Source organism: Podarcis vaucheri (genome assembly GCF_965113315.1).
Source record: "Podarcis vaucheri genome assembly, chromosome: 1".
In the NCBI taxonomy this organism is placed as follows: Eukaryota; Metazoa; Chordata; class Lepidosauria; order Squamata; family Lacertidae; genus Podarcis; species Podarcis vaucheri.
In genome coordinates, this window is record NC_138759.1 from 110156092 (window position 1) to 110175907 (window position 19816).

Consider the following 19816-nt stretch of genomic DNA (forward strand, 5'->3'; position numbering starts at 1 on the left):
AGTACAAAGACTATAAGAAGGGAGAACAGGGACCTTGAAGTCCCCAACAGCTGTTAATCAAGCAAGCAAGCACACAGGTCACCTTTGTCACAGTCAGGATGCCTATGTCCTGGCCAGGCCTGCCTCCAATCTTGTTTTTGTACAATCTTGTTTGTCTTCAGTAACCAAAATTATATTATCAACATATACAAGCAGAAAAGTTGTTTTCCTTCATTTGCAAGGAATTGTACAAAACAAAGTGGCACTAATAAAGAAATGTTCCAGGGCAGCAACAGAAAGCAAACTAAAAATGCTTTTGCAGTTCATCAAAACTATCCAGCAATATCAAGTTATAGGAAAACTGGTGCTATTAACAGTAATCCTTCTAGTTGGTTAATTGGTTCGGCAACTTCCATACACATGACGTGTGATGTTAATTATTTTCCCCAAGAGTTAATGATAACTAATCACAGGCAGCTACAGGAGAGCTATGAGATTCAGGTGAGGGTCAGATGCCTTGTCAATCCCAGCAGGTATATAAGAGGACGACCCGTTCTGCCCAGGCCCATTCGCTCTCTCTCAGCGTAAGACACTGCCATGACAATAAAATTGGGTGTGGTGGTGAGAGGGGCCATAGACCAGCGGTGAAGCTTATACTTGTATGCAGAAGATCCCAGGTTCAATCTAATGGAAGAACTGGGAGACATCCCTGGAAAACTGCTGCCAGTTGATGTTGACAATACTGATGGTCTGACAATTGAAGCACATTGCTTTCCCCCAAGGAATCCTGGGAACTGTAGTTTCCTTTAGGTCCCAGGCAAAAATGTTCCTCTTTAATGAAGCCTTTGATTGACAGACATCCAATGCCCTTTTAAAATGTGTTAGGGGGCATTATTGGGTTGTTTTTATGGTATATATTTTGTGTTTTTATATTATGATTTTATCTTGTAAACCGCCCTGTGACCTGCTGGTATAGAGCAGTATGCAAATTAAATGAATGAATGAATGAATGAATGCAGTGCTTTTTTCCTAAAAAAAAAAATGTTTAGGGGTACTCTCATTTTGACTCAAGAAAAACCAGCATTTTATAGTTCAAATCGGGGAAAATAAAGTAAATGGACAGAAGTACAAAGATTCGCAAAATGTTTAGGGGTATGCATCCCCCTAGAAAAAAAGCACTGAATGAATGATTGATTAAATAAATAAATAAATAAATAAATAAAACTCCTCACAGAGCTTAAGAAACTACAGTTCCCAGGATTATCTGGAGAGGGAAGAGCCATGTGCGCTGAACGTGCGGATAGATAGATAGATAGATAGATAGATAGATAGATAGATAGATAGATAGATAAAGACGGGAGTGAGTCTCATAACAACAGCAACTATGAAACAGGCACGCGCTGGGTATGGTGGCCAATCAGGGCCCCGCGCGTACCAACACACGGTCAAACGCGCTTACGTCGTATGCCGTAGGCGGGTTTTGGGGGGGGGCATGTAGGGAACAACAGGGCTGAGGCCACGAAGCTCCGGGCAACCCAGGAGGCGGGGCGTAGCCGGAGAAGCAGCAGAAGCGGCGAAAGGGAGTCATGGTAGGCGGGACGTTCCGTCGCCATGGCTCCGAGTTCGGTCGTGCTATTGGTCACCGCCGTGGAACGGAAGCCGAAGACGGGCGTCGCCCTTTGGCCTCCGGAAGTGTTCGGGGGAAGGCTGTCTGAGAGTGCAAGGCGTGAGGGGGAAGGCCTGGGACGGTGCGCCGGCTTTGAATGAATCGGGCTGATTCATCGCGGCCCGGCTGAGCGGAAGGCGGCGGCGAGCGCGGCTGTCGGCGACACGGAAGGGCTCGAGCGGCCAGGTAGGCCTCGGGCCCGCGCGCGCGTGTGAGGGCGGCCTGTGACGCGGGAGTAGCCGGCGTGGTTGCCCTCCGGGCTTCGTTGGGTTCACGAACCCCCCTGCCAGGATGACCCGATAGCTGCGGGGTGAGGGGCAGCGCCATGGGAGTTGTAGGCGAGCCAAGAGGCAAGGGGCGCTGGCCGCTTCGTCAAGTTTACTTCGCTTTTTATCTTGATCTCCAGGATCTAAAACAGCCAGAGGCGGCTGCGAAAGACGCAGTTCAGAACCAAGGGGCGGCGTGCTTCTCTGACCCATCGGGACTCGGGTTTCTAATTTCGGTGGGAGAGATATACTGTATGTTGTTGTTAATGATTGTTTAAAAACTGGTCTAATGCAGGCCTCCCCAAATATATACACTACGTGTGTGTATAATTTATTATTTATTAATTGTGGCCTGCATTAGAAAATATATATTTGGGGTGGTCTACACACACACACACATATACATATTCATATGTATATTCATAGTCATATGTATGTATGTATGTATGCACACACATGAATACATACATGAAAACATACACACACACCTCCTGCCCACCGTTGGTTTAGCAGCATCATGAGGGTCACGTTTTCCCCAGCCCTGCTTATACAAATTCTCCATCGCTGACTTACTCTGTTTGAAAGTGTAGGGCTTGGTTATGCCATCATAATCTCTGACTACTGTCTCTTTCTTTCTTCATCTTGATCTAAAGCTGTTGCCAAGAGAAGGACGGAAAGAAAGGTCGTCAAACTTTTGATTTTTCTCTGCCACGGATAGTATTAGGAGAAAAGGGATTAAAACCCTGAGGTGAGGTGAAATTTTGCACTCAGGTAAACTGGGAGTAAGTCCTGTTAACTTAGAGGGCTGTCAGCCTCCCGAGTTCAAAATGCTGCTTTCAACTTGTGGAGTGTTTCCATAATTTCAGGTCCTTTTCAAAAACATGTGCGATATTGTAGAAACAGGTGAAGTTTTACTGAGGGGTGCTGTTAAAAAGCACCTGAACTGAGGATGCAGTCCATCTCTTGCTGCCTCTGATAAGAACTCTGAACCCAATAACTGCCTGTGGTGGTAGTAGTCCCATCTTTTAAAAGAAAAACCTAGCTATTTTTAACTGCTCCACCACTGTAGCTGTGAAGTTGTGTACCAAAGATTTTGTTTGCTATATCTTACTGTCTTTGTTTTTTATTGACAAGAAAGCATAGTAGTTTATACATTTTGTAAGGGCTTTATAATTTGTGTAATCTCTCTTGATTCCCCTATTTAGATATGTTTGTGTGAGACCCTATTTCTTTCTAATGCAAGTTATTCCTTTATACTAGAGGCCTATACAGTCGTTCACATGTCAAGATGAGCCAGTCATTGCAATAATTTTGTATTGTTCTTATGATATGTTTTATTGTGGTTTCCCATCTGCAGAGTAATAAAATTCATGTAGTAGCTTAGTGATTGTTAGCCAGTGTTACATTCTTTGACTTTAGTATATTAACTACAACAAACTACTTTTTTGTTTTGTTTGCATTTTTAATTATAAAATGTTCATGCTTAGCGTCTTCTGTTAAAAAGTAAGAGAAGAAGAAATAAGATGGAAAAAGCAAGACAAAAATTTAACAACAAAATTAGCCCAAACTAGCTAATTGCCTTATGTGTAGCATTGGATCTTGTAATCAACAATTTTGTTTTTACAAGTAACTCAGTTATGCTGCATATTTATCAAGGAGCTAGTCCTGCTGCAGTATTTGGAAATGCCTTGGCAGTTCATGTCAGGAAAAAGCTCAAGGTGCCTTCTCTTGTCTAGCAGCTGAGTTCAAATCAAGAGAAATCTGAGTACCAGGTGGGAGGCCCCCTGTCTCTTTCTGTTGTACATAATTGATAGCTTTCTCTTGTCATCCCAGAATGTCTGGGTAGAGAATGCTCATATACACATGTGGTAGGTGTTGAAGTTAATTGAAAAATGGGTTTGTGGATCTTGTAGCCTATTAAAGAATGTATAACTAGCTATTAATAGAATGTTTGACAAAACCAATAGTAGAATGTTTACATTGTTTTCTTGGCAACGCTTCCCCCAAGCTTAAAATTCTAAGTAGCATTTTTGCATTGGAATAGTTATTAAAACAATACTGCATTATGCATAAATATTTGCAAATACAAATATTTATGATAATTGGAGATCCTGTTGCATTTGTGCAGAACTCCTGGTGTACTTGTTCATTAACTATTATTTTTTGGCACCTCAGCAGCATCCATCTGCAAAAAACTTGCCCATATGAAAATGTGAAAAATGCTTTTTCAGCTTTCATGAAATGTTTAACTACTGTAAATGGCTAATAAAGGCTTGCATCCAACATTTTATTGGGACTGGCGCAGACTTACAATTAACTTGGATTTAGGGATTGATCTGAAAAGCCTGCAAATCTTCCCCTCTACCTTTCACCTTACATCTGGTAAACACCGCTTGGAAAATGTTACCATTTTATTTAAGTTATTTATATACCACTTAATCGTTAATAAAATAAAACGGGTTCTGCATTGTGTGACTGTTGCCAACCAAGATTAAAATGAGCTACGGGGTGCTCCTAAACATGCTTTGAGGACAATAATAAAACTAGTTTTTTGAAGTGGATTTAGGAGATTCCTTAAGGGTTGGCAGCACTTGTATGCAACACTGGATCTGTGTGGAGGGCAGAAGGATAAAGTTTACTATTCCTTCAATCAGTCCATTTTTCACTTCTGGGGCCTCAATTTTAAATACAGTAGTGTGGCAGCCTCAAAGTCCATTATATAATTGTTGATATGTTTTAACAATGGCTACTCTGTGTTGCTAAATAGACAATTTTAATTTGGCAAGTTGAATCAAATTGGTATTTAGCACCTATAAATGTGATAATAAGAGATAAGGTTACATGATTCAAGTGGACAATAGGAAGAGTTTTCATGGGTAATATAGCAGTTAGCTTGTGCTTGGAGAGTTACTCCAGGATTTATTAGCTAATTCTGTTTTTTTATTAGCTTAAAAATATTTCAGCACACAGTTCTTCATTAAACTGATGTGCATATCAAGAAATAAAGCTTGAAAAAAAGAGACATTACACATACTTTTGTAAACCAAGAAATCTTTCATAAAAATAGGTTTTAAAAAATTAAAAATAAAGCTGAGTATATTGGAACATCATTTGTTGTTCTAAATACAATATGCATCTTTCTCTTAGCATTGCAAAATTACAATTTCAAAGGTAGTTCTTTAATCATAAAACCCTTTCCTACTGAGCACGCACAAAATTGTCGCCACCTGTGCTTTAAAAATAAACACTGCAGTTGCCCAGGGTTTGAAATTAGCCAAGCGCCAGGTGCATTTTGCGACCGGGGATTAGCAGATTGTGAGCACTTTAAGAAGCCTTGGCACCATGTGTGGCGACTGAGACACAGGAAAATTGCTGCCACCGACCACTGAGGTTGCAGGAGAAATGCCTCCCCACCCTGCACACAAGTTAGATCGCTGGTGCTTGTGCAGGGAAGTGTCGGTCACCCCACCAGGTTGGCGCTGACAGCTGCTGCCACTGCGGGCATGACATTGGGCCGCTTTGCCTCTCCTGCCCCCCCAAGTGAGATCACTGGCTGACCTTCCCTTTGTCTCTCCCGTGTGTGTGTGTGTGAAAAATATGCCAGTATTTGTAAATATTAATTAATTCAAATAACATGGTTTAAGCCACTATTGCAGGGGCCGAGCCCCATTTATGTTTGTGTTGTCCAATTAAGAATTGCTTTTAAAAATATGAATAAGAATGGGTCACTGATGTGAACTGTGTATTAGTTCATGTGTTTCAAAAAAATAAATAGAAAGTGTAACTGAATTGGGAAAAAATGTGGCTAGACATTCTGTTGTGGGGCCCATAACCTAGGTTTCAGGAGTCATGTGGCAAATGGCTTTTCTGTCCTAGTTTCTAACACTGCTATTGACTACAGTGGTACCTCTGGTTACATACTTAATTCGTTCCGGAGGTCCATTCTTAACCTGAAGCACCATTTTAGCTAATGGGGCCTCCCACTGCTGCCGCGCCGCTGCCACATGATTTCTGTTCTCATCCTGAAGCAAAGTTATTAAACCAAGGTATTATTTCTGGGTTAGTGGAGTCTGTAACCTGAAGCGTATGTAACCCGAGGAACCACTGTATATGTATGAGCACTGAATGCTTAAAGCAGTGGAAATGCTCTCTTACTCTAAATAATTGTTGTTCCTTCTGTTTAGGTTGGAATTAAGCTTTACCTACACTAGAATTTGGACAGCCAACTGAGTTCAGGAAGAGAGTTGTTTAAAAGAACAGAAAACCGGGTGAGTACAAGGTAAACATAGAATAGATTCAGTTATTCCTTTAGATCAGGCATGGCCAAACTTGGCCCTCTAAATGTTTTGGGACTGCAACTCCCATCATCCCTAGCTAACAGGACCAGTGGTCAGGGATGATGGGAATTGTAGTCCCAAAACATCTGGAGGGCCCAGTTTGGCCATGCCTGCTTTAGATGTTTGGCTGTGTGTTACTTAAATTGTTTAGGAACCCAATTCTGTTATCTAGAGCAGCAGTGAGATACTTCTGGCCCACGGGTATAATTAAGCCATTTTGGCCAAGCCATACCCACCTGTCTACAGCTAATCTAGGACAGGTATGGAGCAGGTAAACTTGCAGCAGGGCCAAAAGAGGGCTTGCAGGCACCATCAGTCACCTGCGCCCACCGCTTTTCAAGTATCAATAATCAGTTGATTATTGAGTATTTCAGAGAACATTTGTCTGCATTAGAAAGCTAGTTCCATGCTGCACCTATGGTTTATGTGACTTTGAAAGCCAAGGGTCTTTTACTGCTAGTTCTTTTCTCACTAAGACTTTTGAACAAAATTATTAAATCTTAGAAACTTTTCTCGTCATAAAAGTTTAGTTAAATGAGTTAAATATTGGATGTAATATTGAAGTTTGTTGGCTTGCTCCAAAGCCTCCATCATGGAGCTTTTGTGTCAGTATAGTCAATCTGGAACTACAGTGGTGGTGGTGGGGAGCTTCATTCATGTGCAGATGGTGGTGTTTAGAGCTGCCCTGATACTGAAGTTTTTGAAAGGCCACATTTGCATATGTGGGAACTTTATGTACATGTTGGAACTCACATGTGCATAAAGAACCCCTTGACTGTAATTGTCTACTCATTCAGAAATTAATAGGAACCAGACTGAAAGGTAGCTTAGCACTTTGGGCAAATTGCATATTACATTCTTACCAACTATGTAGACACCTGAATAAGAAGAAGAGAGAAGTTGTAGCAATCAGTAGATGAAGTATTGAAGGATCCCTTTCTCTTAAATCCCATCACAGTCAGGTAGATCTAGAGCAAGCATATCTAGAGAGAGGTTCTTAGTTCAACCTCCCTTTCTCCTCCACCCCACCCCATGCTATTATCTAAGCCTGCTTGAAGTTATATGCCAAGGTAGGGAACTAGATTGGAGCAAGACCGTCCACCTGTCAATCAGCTGATTGTTAGTTAGAGCAAACCTCCTTTGAATGTGTGTGCTGATTGACATTCCTAGTGCACCTTCTAAGAGGCTCCCTTTAACTTGTCACCAGCTGATTGTCTGTTAGAGGGAGCCCCTTTGACACCTTTCTTTCCAAATTTCTAACCACAGCTCACTGGAGCACTAACATTCATTAATTTAAGTGCTGGACAAAGCAATTTGCAAAGTCTCTTATTCAAGCTGCTCTTCAGCAGACATCATATATGATGTCAGGTGTAGGGCAGGTGGGTGTGGCTTGACTGCAGCTGTCTCGCGGACCAAATAGGGAAGCCTAGTGGGCCAGATTAGGCCTGCACGCCAGAGGTTACCCACCCCTGTTGCATGCCTTCTGCCCTGGAAGCCTTTACCACTCATCTTGGGAATGTGGACTCTATTGATAGTGGTGAGAGAGACGTTCTGGCTCTTTTAAGTTCTGGTTCTAGAGCCTGTTGAGCCTTGGCTCAGGAAGTTTAGCTATTCTGAGGTCCAGCGCCGAGGGCCTTCTGGCGGTTCCCTCATTGCGAGAAGCAAAGCTACAGGGAACCAGGCAGAGGGCCTTCTCGGTAGTGGCACCCGCCCTGTGGAACGCCCTTCCAGCAGATGTCAAAGCGATAAACAACTACCTGACATTCAGGAGACATCTTAAGGCAGCCCTGTTCAGGGAAGTTTTTAACGTGTGATATTTTATTGTATTTCTGGTTTTTATGGAAGCCGCCCAGAGTGGCTGGGGAGGCCCAGCCAGATGGGCAGGGTATAAATAATAAATTATTATTATTATTATTATTATTATTATTATTATTATTATTATTATTATTTATTATTATTAAATGCATGCTTGCTTGTGCTTTAAGATATTCAAGATTTCAGAACCTAGTAATGACATGTTGTACCTGGAGGTGTGTTAGGACTAGATCAATATAACAAATGGTAGAATGCTGGTGGTTTAATCCCTTTCCGCATTTAACAAGATTGGAAATGTACAGAACTATAGCCCTTAGTATTTTAACTAAAGGCATTTAATGTTTACAGCATTCTTTTGGTGTAATGAGTTCATTAAGAAAAGCTTTTGATGCTAATTCAGAAATCTATAATTTGTTCAGCGTCTTTCACATGTAGTTTTGATGCTAACTGACAAGCTGTAAGTTAATTAGCACAGAACTTACTAATGAGGATGTTAAAAAATTTCACTTTTGAATTATTTTTATATTGATGCGTTCTGGACAAATTGAAGGGAATTCTATTATACTGGTGATGAGTTTTGTTTACTTTGCTATGCAGATGCTTTTTCAGGTAAGTGAGGTGAGGAGAATGTCAATGATTTTTGCAAAAGCTATATATATATAAAAAACCAAGAAATGCTTGTCTTTTTCAAATCCAGGGATAACCCAAAACCAATGCAGTTAAAGTAAGGTTGTTAATTAGTATGGAAGACAGGTTCTTGAATTAATATGTGGTGTTAATTAACAGGAAGTCTGATGTTGTGTTGTAATTACTACCAATATTTTTGACATACTGAGTGACTGAAGGTGAATTATATGGAGAACAATTTAGTAAACAGATCAGAATCTAGGTATCCTTTCTTTTTGTTTCTTTTCTTTAGAAAACATGGATAGACTTCTACGTCTTGGAGGAGGAATGCCTGGTCTGGGACAGGTTAGTATACAGTATGTTAATTACATTTTAAAAAGTTTTAATTACAGTTCCTAAAGTCTTACTTTTAATCATCAAAACAAAAAGCCCAATCTGATCAAACTTCCACAGGCAGTTGAAATACGGTAAGTGCAAGGAAGAGGGTGCAATGTTGCATGATTTTGGGTGAACATTACTGTATATGAATTATTGAAGGGGAGCTGTGTATGTTTCTTGCAGCAAAAGCAGCAACAAGGTTTCTTGTGTCAACGTGAAAGCATGTTTATTGTGGCTTGAACTTTCATACACAAAAGCCTGCTTTGTCTGATACATCAGTGTAAATTATTGCACTGTCTTAACTTTCCAAATATAATTTGTCTGTGTGCAATGTGTGAAGTTATAGGATATTTTTGTTAGTCATGTGGGATCATATGTTCACAGATGATGAATTGGCAAAATCTGATCCAGCAGGCAGTGGAAAACACAAACAAGTTGCAAATAAAACCTTCCTGGCTTAGTGATGATAGTTGAGTTTTCATTCATATGATGCAATGTAAACGTGAACAGACCTAGTTTACACAGACCTCATGGTTATCACCATAACCATAGTACAAATTAAAAACATTGAAAACTAACTGCTGTGTGTAAGGAAATAGATCTGTAGTAGTGCTTGTTTTTTCATGCTTGTTTTTGGGTACAGGAAGATGGTTATTTTAAAGAACAGCTCCTCCAAGAAAGCCTCCAACACCTTCCACCCAATGTAATCTTTATTCTCTTTCACAACAAAATGCCATACCTTAAAAAGTCCTGAGGTCTTTTTTGGCAATGATTTCCATGTTTGTTTCTATCACTGATGCCTACTGGCATGTTGATTACCAAGTCCGTAGCAGTTTCTTTTCAAGCCTATCTTAATTTAAAGTAAGCTTGAAAGTCCATCACTTTAGAATTCCCAACAGATGTGCATTTAGGCATAATCTATAATAATTTCTCCTTGGAGTGAAACGGAGAAGGTTAGAGGCTTTGTAACTATTGTAATGGTCCTTCTCTCACCAAATCAGGGAAAAGAACACATTTAAACTTAATTCCTGTGGCTCAGTTTATTATAAAATTGCACTGCAATTTTTTGTTCTGTTTCGGTGACCTGTTTTGTAATGCAATTTCATGATGAAAAAGGCAAATAAGCAAAACTGTTGTTAGCAATAGTTCTCCATTAGAGGGAGAGATAATGACAGCAGAATACCTCTGTTTGAAAAATTATGCATGATATTTTCATGGGATGCTTGAGAGTGGGGTGTCCTGGCTTGAGGTCGGTCTGAACTCTCCAGGTAGGCATGTAAATGGAGAGGAGTGATAAATGAGGATGCATTCAAGGTAGGAAAATACCGTATTTTTTGCCCTATAGGACGCACTTTTCCCCTCCAAAAATGAAGGGGAAATCTGGGTGCGTCCTATGGGGCGAATGCAGGCTTTCGCTGAAGCTTGGAGAGCGAGAGGGGTCGGTGCGCACTGACCCCTCTCGCTCTCCAGGCTTCAGGAAGACATCCGCAGCCTAAGCAGCCCTGCGGGAGTTCCCGCAGGGCTGTCTAGGCTGCGGATAGTAGTCTGTTTCCCGGAGTGCCGGGCGCGCTGAAAACAGAGCACCCGGCACTTTGGGAACACATCCGCAGCCTAGGCAGCCCTGCGGGAGGTCCCGCAGGGCTGTCTAGGCTGCGGATAGCAGCCTGCTTCCCGGAGCGTCGGGCGCCCTGAAAGCAGAGCGCCCGGTGCTTCGGGAACACCTCCGCAGCCTAAGCAGCCCTGCAGGAGTTCCCTGCAGGGCTCCCCACGCTGCGGATAGCAGCCTGCCGCCCGGCAGGCGGGGCGCCCTGAAGCAGAGCGCCCCTCGTGCCGGGCAGACATCGGCCAGCCCCACAAGCTCGGGGGACAGCAGGGAGGCGCAGTGCCGCCATCCCGCTGTTCCTCGACCTGGTTCAGTTTCCCCGACCTGCTTTTGGGGGGGAAATAAAGGGGAAATTTTTTTCCTTTATTTCCCCCCCCCCAAAAAAAAAACTAGGCGCGTCCTATGGGACGGAGCGTCCTATGGGACAATAAATACGGTAACTGTGGTATAGGACCTCCACAGGTTTAAAAGCCCTTCTAACCACTGTGGCCCTTTGACTTGTGGAAGGGCTTTTAAACCTGTGGCGGTCCTCACTAACAAAAGCGTAAAGGTAAAGTTACCCCTGACCATTAGGTCCAGTCGCAGATGACTCTCGGGTTGCGCGCTCATCTCGCAATGGGAATATTATTTCTGTCAATTGCATTGTGAGTGTGTAGCAGATATAAAAAGGGCAAGTTCATTAGGAAATGAATGGAAAATAAAATTGCTGATACCATAATGCTGTTGTACAAATCTATGGTGAGACCACATTTTGAATGCTGTCTACAGTTCTGGTTACATCAGCTCACAAAGGACATTGTGGAGTTGGTGAAAGGTTACAACATTTGGTACTGTTCAGTTTTGAGAAAAGTTGGAATAAGAGCTAACATGATTGAAGTTTATAAGATTATGAATGGCATGGATAAAGTTGATAGAGAAACGTTATTCTCTTTGGGCAGCTGTGCTGTTCCATATGATTCCTCAATTCTCTAGAGCGTATTTTTTGGGTGTGTGTGTGGGGGGGGGTATTCAAATTGAAATGGGAGCTGTGTTCGGTGTCTGATGTTGGCTATCAATACTATAGCAATGATTCTTCTGACAAGTTGAGAGACAAATGTTGCAATTAGTGATTACTTCATAAAACTCAGAGCAGTGGTTCCCAACTGGTGGTGCATGGACCCCAGGCAGTCCACGTAACCCACACAGGAGGTCCGTGGCACTATTCACACAACAAAACTACTTTAGAGATATCAAAATTTCCAAAGGTAGGGACTCCACGCCTTGGCCATTGAAAAACGGGATCCACCATATGTAGCTAATTGGGAATCACTGGCTTAGAGCAGAACTTTCCAAACTGTTCGTGTTGGTGGCACTTTTTAGGCATGCATCATTTAGCGGCACAGTAATTCAGTTTTACTAGTAAACAAGATATTTAACCCCTTGCCAGACCTGGGAGGAGTGAGGGGAGCGTTCGCGTGACACACCTACACACTGCAGCAGGCACACTAAAGCAGTGATTTTCAACCAGTGTACCATGGCACCCTGGGGTGCCTTGAATGATGGTCGGGGTGCTGCAGGCAACACTGGCCTCTGTTGCTCTTTCCTTCCATCCCACCCCTGATGCCCTCTTGCATCTCTGCCTCCTAAAGGCTTACCCAGCTATTTGTTGCAGCAGCCCTGGTTAGGAGCTCCCCAGATGAATAGTGCCTTTGAATCTGGCCAGGGGGTGCTTCCCAGGCCTCTGTGAGGAAGTGTAAGGAGGCACCTCTCTTTGGGGCAAGGGAGGCAGCTCAGAGACCAGGAAGGGCAGTTGCGGCGCTGTCCAGAGGACTCCCAAGGAGAGGGGAGAAGAGAGGAGCTGAGGAACGCTCCACAAGGGTGTGTTCGAAAAGGACTGAGGGGCTGCTGGCTCTGCAGGCAAGGGGTGGCATAACTGGGTTCCACTGGGGTGCCACAGAAAGAGCTGTGGACTCAAAAACATTGAAAACCTCTGCACTAAGGTGCTGCAACAAAGTTTGGAAAGCTCTGGCTTAGAGGATTGGATGTAAGTAGAGATAAACCTTGGACTTGCATACTCTCCTCAAATCATAGCTTCTTTGCAAACTAAGATCACCAACAACTGGTCTTTGGGTAGTAGTCTGAATGTGGCCATTATCTGTCTCCTTGGGGAAAGAAGGGGCTTTTCACCTCTGAAAGCAGGAGGGGGGGGCAACCTTTTTCACGCCAAGGGCCTCCTTCTCTTTTGGCAAATCCTCCAGTGATCACACACCAGGGGAGGGTGGGGCCAGAAGCAACAGTGAATGGGGCAATTATTGTAAATTTTACATTAAGGCACTAAACTAGTTTCTGCACTCATCCTCGGTCCAGGGAAGCAAGAAACACCAGAGTTCAATAGCACAGTCCAGCCAGGCAAAAGCACGAAGTTGCAAAGTAAGAGCTTGTAGGTAACGTGGCTAAGGGGAGTCATCCCCAGTCCTGATATTGCCTATTTTTACTTTAAAGTAATTCAGACTGCCTCTGATGACCCTATTTTAAGGAGATACCTTGAGTGTATAGGGGAGGTACAATAGTATAAATAAGCGTTGGAGCAGATCTCCCCTTAAATAGCTTCTTCCTTTGAAAGTGTAATAAATGCAACATTTTCTGCCTTGGATATTTTTCTTTTAACAATCGCATGCAGAAGATCATCATTTTTGTTTGGCCAGGCCTTTGGCAGGGAATTGGTGCATTTAGGCGCTGTCATTGTTACAATGGTCATTTTAATTATTGGGTGTTTACTTATCAGTTTCATAAAATTTATATGCTGCTTGATTGTAAAAGCAAAAAACCTCATGCAGTATCACTGGATCTTACATTAGCTGCCCTGAGCAGTATTTGGAAGGAAGAGTAGGATATAAATTTAATGAATAAAAATTTTCCTGCTTTGCAAAAGGTGGAATTGTGGCTGCGAACCTGGGCCTGGCTCATAGCCATTCTTTCCAGTGAGCAGTATGGGGACTGCTCAAATAAGACTGATGGCTTTTATAATGAAAGATTTGTGTTGTCAAGAGCCATGTTTGCTCATGTCTTTTGTGTACAGGGCAGATAAGGAGGGATTTCTCCAGTGGGTTGCAGCAGGAGTGGGCATGATTTAGGCTTGGTTTTTTTCTACTTTGTTTTTTCTAGAACCCCAAGATCTACTAACAGGAGCCGTGTACAATAGACGCACAATGAGGATTTAAAAAATGATTCTGCTTCTGAGTGCATTCAGAGCCTAGTAATGTGTTTTCAGTACCTGTAGTGAATTGAGCTGAGTTCCCGTCACACCAAAATGCACCCCTGATCTGCTTTCTTAATATCAGCAGCCTAATTTAGATGGAAAAGGACTTTTTTGTTTTGTTTTTGCTGCTGTTCCAACAATTTGGAGCCAGAGCCCCTTGCTGTTCTGTTGCTAACCACCTAGACATCTACCAGTAAATGCCTATCTCCCTTTTGCCTACACCTGGGCTATAGGGGGTAACTGTACAATTACCTTTCGTTGACTAAGGATTTGGAATTTACTGATATAATTTATTAATGTAAATTAAACATTTCTTCTCACTGCATTTCCTTTTCTGAATTCTGAAATGTCATTTCTAGTGCACAATAGCACTGACAGCTGGTGACATGATGATGCGGGTGGGTGGGTAAATAACCCAGAGTAACACTGTATACAGCCCTCAAAAAGAGTAACTGCAACGCCAGCTAAGTCTGTCCTTGAATGCAGTACATAGCATCTTGCCATATTTGCTTATTGCAATTTTGGCTAGATGCTTTTAAGTGGTGTCTTCTGGGAATACATGTAAAGGTGGACCACTTCTTTTAGAAAGGAGCAGGGGGGGGGAGGGGTGACCTGTCTCTTAGCCGCGTTAGCACTTCAACTGGAAATAAAGAAGCAAGAATTGCAAATAGCTATTTTGTTTGAATAATGGGCTTGCCAATTAGGCATCAAGTGCTTCCATCTGTGAAATTGTTGATCAGATGGGTTAGCTGGGACACTTCCAGATTAGGGCATTGTACATGGCACTTGAAAACTGTCACTTTGAAAGAGGTTTCAAGTGCTGCACTGCTTGATTCTGTAGAAACTCTTTCCTTTTTTTAAAAAAAAGAACTCATTGATAAAACCTGTAGCACCTAAGAGACCTGCCACTGATCTAAAAATCCTATTGTGCATGCTGATCTAATGTATGTAGAAGTTGAACTCACAGGCACTGTTTCCTTTTGTGTGTTTTACAATGACAGATGAACGATCTGTTGAAAAATCTGAAGGCAAGCATTCTTCTAACTTGTCTTGAACCATAAACGTGTTAGGCCTTTCTTACAGTTCAGGAACTTGCATCCTGGCATTGTGATTACCAGGCATATATTTTTAAAAGTTTCTTTTTACTGTTCTATTGTTTGATTTCACAAAAAAAAAAGGGTTTCAGGAGTGTCGTTAATTTCCTGTTAAGCTCTGCTGCTAGTGCAGCAGAAGAGTACGGCAGAAGTGATGTTAATAAACAATGTTTTCGGTCATCCATACCCATTCAGACATGGCTTGCAATCCTATGCTGATTCTAATTTAATTTAATGTGGCATGTTCCTCAGTCAGTGGGACTGACTCTTGAGTCAATGTGTGCATGGTCAGGTTCTAAAGCATTAATGAAAACCCCAGAGGAGAGGTGTGCAGAAGTATGTTGGCCCACCTCTTCCCTCAAGTAACCTCTTTAAAAAGCCAAGATATATGAGGAAGGGCATAAAGAAAAACTTTAAGCAGTATCTGTTCCCATGCTGGGAACTCTGCATTCCTGAACTGGGCTTAGTAGTGATCATCAGGAAACCTTGGGGGTCAGATGATTTCTATTGTCTCCTTTTCTAACAGGCTATCACATCAGCAAGAACACTGGGTACCTTACCTCAGTCATTGAATCAGTTCAAGATTCTGAAAAAATAAATGCCTCTAAGCAGCCTATTGTATTGATACCCCTTTAGTGGGAAAGGGCAGGAAAACAAGTTGTTTCCTCCTCTACATTTCCTACGCCCCAAAAATTTGCAGAGGATTTCAACCTTTTGGAAGATTGAGGAAGGCAGGAAAGTGAGTGCTTGGCTCCTAACCTGCCTGCTTCTTGCTATGTTTTGAGCCAAGCCAGCAGATCCTATGCGTGCAGAGCCTTTCTCACACAGAGGGAGGAAGGGGTGAATATTCATCTCCCCTTCAGCTTGAGATACAGCAGGATGTGGGATGAGTCCCTCCCACCCACTCCTATGGTAAAATGGCTTCTGTGTGTTCTCAGTGAAATAGCTGAGCTAAATGTCATGGAAGGTTGGGGGCAGTACTGGCTTTGTCCCCTGCAGTGGAAATCACAAAGCTTCCATAAATATTGAAAATATCCAAGCAACAAAAGTCTACAAGTATCAGGTTATTGGGGTTTTTAAAGACAAGGATTCAGACACACATGACCTCCAGTAGACTTTTGAAAGCACAGGCAATATTTTTCATACATTTTGTTGAGTTCCCTGTATCAAGCTGTATGCATTCTCCCATTCGTAAAGTTTTACTTCTTTGCAGGTTCATATTAATTGTCCATTCTCATGGGATATTTTAACTAAGATTTTAAGCTTTATAACATCCAGTTTTGTAGAATGTACACATGAACAGTATTCCAGGATCTCTGACTTAATCATATGTTTTTTAGAGCAACAAAGAATCTCATATATACATGTATACATAATTTTGACAAAATTGCTTCTAATGGACTGGGGAAGATTTTTTTTTAGAACATTCTAGTATTTCTAGAAATAATACATTGATGCTATATACTCTTCCTTGTTTCCTTTTTCTGTAAATTTTAACAGTGCTTACTAAGCATGTTTTCAATCAGTCAGTGCTCCGTACGGTCTCCTTATAAATGTTTCAGAAAGTAAATTCTCTTCATATGACTGTCCAGTAATCTCTACAGATGGCATCTAAACATTTGTCTCATGAAAAAACAAATGGACTTAAGTTCTTTCCTCTGAGCCAAATAGTGGGACTAGTCATTTTAAGTGTGTTGCATAGTGTGGAATGGCATTTTGATGCTTGAAAACTCTTGGAGAATTGCCCTTTTTAGATTTCTTTGGTACATTAAACATGACTTGTCTGCTGCTTATCACTGGGATGTGTTGGCTTCCTCTAGTGCGCTAATGTAGATATCCTTAGCTCTGAAGGACAACAAAAATGGACATTTCTAGCAAGATGTAGAGCATCTCATTTCAGAAAACATTTTTGTAAAGCATTAATTGAAAAGAGTGTCTGAGCACATCTTACTGCTATGTTCTGTGTGTAGGTAATAATTACAGGGGTTTTTTGGACAATACTATTTTTTGTGGTAGGTAGAGGTTCTTTGTCCTTTAGCTCACCCTTCCACCAAGAAGTTAGTGTGATGTGCACTCCATCGTCTCCTTGCAACAATGCTGTCAAGAGAGTTTGGGCACCAAGATAGCAACTGGCCCAACCTCATCCACTAAGCCTCATGTCTGAGCAGGAATCTGAGCTAAACCTAGTCTCACACACTGGCTGCATATGGTATTGCTTAGATGTGTGTACTGTACTTTGAACACCTCCTATTCCAATCCAGCATGGTCTTTAAGATCAGCCATTGAAGCCCATCTGATGGTCCCTGTCCAGCACAGGGTCAGCAGTGCAAGGACCCATAGTAGGGCTTTATCAGTGGTGGCTTGAAACATTGGAATGTTCTTCCCATTGAGATGTGTTTCACCTCACCGTTACACTCTTTTAGGAGGAATGTAAAGATATACCTTTTTGCCAGGCTTTTGGAGGTGAAGTGTAACTTGTTTGAGGGCAGTTTGTATTGCACCCATTGCTGTTTCATGATTTTCTCATTTTAGTTTATGCTGCGTCTACTTTGTATTGATGTTTTAATTGGCTTTAGAAATATGTAGAGGTGTGTTTTAATATGCTGCACGTTGCCCTGTGACCATATGGTGATGGTGGTCTAGAAATATCTAAATACGTGAACACCCAAATTTTCCCTGCTTTGCAAATATAAAACATGAGCAGAGATAAAACCATAGGCGTGTACAGATGATTTTAACAACTATTGATGGGATTAAACACAAATTTTACCTTGGGATTTTAGCATTATTTAACCTTTGTTAAGAAAAACCACTTGTCTTACACTCTTTCCCCCCCCCAAGTATACAGATTGCAATGCCCGTGTGTGTGTGTGTATTTCTGAAACTGCATATAGGGAGGTATGCATGAATGCTTTAAAAACCCTTTAAACTTATTTATATTTTTTAATGAATAAGTTCCATGAATAATAAAATATAAATTACACACGATCTAGAGGGGTTCTTCTTTAGAGGCGAGTGGTTTAACACACACTCTCAATTGTCTGTAGGTGTAACAGCTGAAAATCTGCACTCCAAGAGTTAAGTCAGCATGAAAGAATTCATTTCCACTTTAATGACCTAGCCTTGCTGGGTTAGGACGATGGGGAACATGCTTCTGACTTGCACTCCTATTGCCAATTAACACCTCCTATAACAGGTTGTCTCAGCTAGTCATTGAAGCAGAGGCAGTAGAAATAGTTTACATGCATCTTGTTTTTCACACTAGTTGTTTAATACTCACAAAATTAAGTATTAAAAGGTTCCCTTTTTTACTTTGCTGGGTAAGAATAAACATGACAGTGTTGGATAGTTGTACATTTGCTTGTGTCTGTTTTGTTGTGTTTATTTTTTGAAGGGGTTTTAATTGTGAAAATAAAGGTTGGGGTTGGTTCTGATCTCACCCTCTCTCATATAAGAATTTAGTTTAGCTGCGGAGAGCTCATTTGTACTGATTTCGGCATCGACTGGATTTTTTTTTTTTATTGTCCCATTTTTAAAAATGTTTATGGGCTTTTAAAAAAAAAGAATTTTTAAAAGTACTCTGGAGTAAGACAATACTCAGAGTTGAAGTATCAGTTTTCTCTCTCTAGGTTAATGGTGTTCATTTTTGTAGCTTTGTCAGTTGTTTGAGCTTGCTTCTCCTGTATTTAAGAGAAGAAATGCATGATGCAAGTGAAGGGCAGTGTTCTAAAGTGACTCATGATTAATCAGCAGGTATTCTAATAACATAATAAAACTGGCTAAATAATTGATACCAGTTCACACTAAGAGAAAGGTGGAGTAATATACCTAAAAGTGTTAACAAATTTGCTAAAAGGCCTGAGTAGGTAACACTCTGAGGCGCTAGTTTTATGCTGTTATAATGGCAAATGCCTTTTTTTAACACTTAGTCAACAAGGGCTGCCCAAGGAAAAGTCACAGTTTTTATAACTGGATCATATCTGAATGCTCCTGAAGGAAAGTAGTGTCTCATGTTAACCCCATTTGATTGATTTGTGAGCTGATTATGTTATCTTTGCTCGTTTGGGCTTTTGGAGGCATTTTATGTTGCTAAATGTTGATAAAAGAAATGAATTTTAATAGCGTGAGTCTACCTTAAATCCTCCATTCTCTAATAAGCGAGGGCTTAAAAGAAATGATTGATACGGCTTACGACTGATATGATTGCCCTGCAGGCAGGTCAGTTCACTGACTAACACTTGGTAGACAGTTTAGTCAGGAAGAAGCATCTGTTTCTCCTCTTAAAAGTATAATCGGGATTGATTTCCCCCCTTTGCTTTGTAATGCATTGGGTACAAAAGAACTTTAATGTTGGGTTTTTTAAAATAAAGTTCTGTTTTTTTAATGGCTTATTTTAGTTAAAAGTAAAGGACCAAATTAAAGGCTTGCTTCAGTTTCAGTCCTTGGTGGTGGTGTTAGCACATTGAATCTCAGGGGAATTTGATGCATCTGGTATATCGGAGAAAAGTATATTTACTTTTTGTCACCTTTGTAGATTACTGGTTGGAATGGGAAATGACTGGCAGATGAGGGTTGATGTGTAATCTAACAATTCAGTGTTCAGGCTGCATGCACCTTCATTAACATTGCTGGAAGGTAAAAGGGGGGGGCAGCATGAGTCCCCCTGACAGTTTGGGGTTTATAGATATATTTTGTTAACATATTAACAAGCTTACAGATATGCACAGTAGCGTGCAAAGGAATTGGTTATGGTATGGATTTAAGAAGGTTCAGTGTTCCTTTGCAACTTTCAGAGGGCATTCTGTAGACACCA

The 19816-nt window shown here is 41.4% G+C and overlaps 1 protein-coding gene across 6 annotated transcripts in view; it reads left to right on the plus strand.

Moving 5' to 3' along the window:
• Positions 1–1515: 1515 nt before the first annotated feature.
• PSMD14 (proteasome 26S subunit, non-ATPase 14) overlaps positions 1516–19816 on the plus strand; it is a 61195-nt gene continuing 42894 nt past the window's right edge. The window contains exons 1-4 of one of the 6 annotated variants that reach the window (XM_082199395.1): positions 1516–1831; positions 2052–2163; positions 6096–6190; positions 8983–9035. In XM_082199395.1, the coding sequence (XP_082055521.1) occupies positions 8988–9035 (48 nt within the window). In that variant the 5' untranslated portion in view covers positions 1516–1831; positions 2052–2163; positions 6096–6190; positions 8983–8987. The remainder of the gene's footprint in view (positions 1832–2051; positions 2164–6095; positions 6191–8982; positions 9036–19816) is intronic. The other 5 variants (XM_082199394.1, XM_082199392.1, XM_082199391.1 and 2 more) reach the window with 5 other exon arrangements.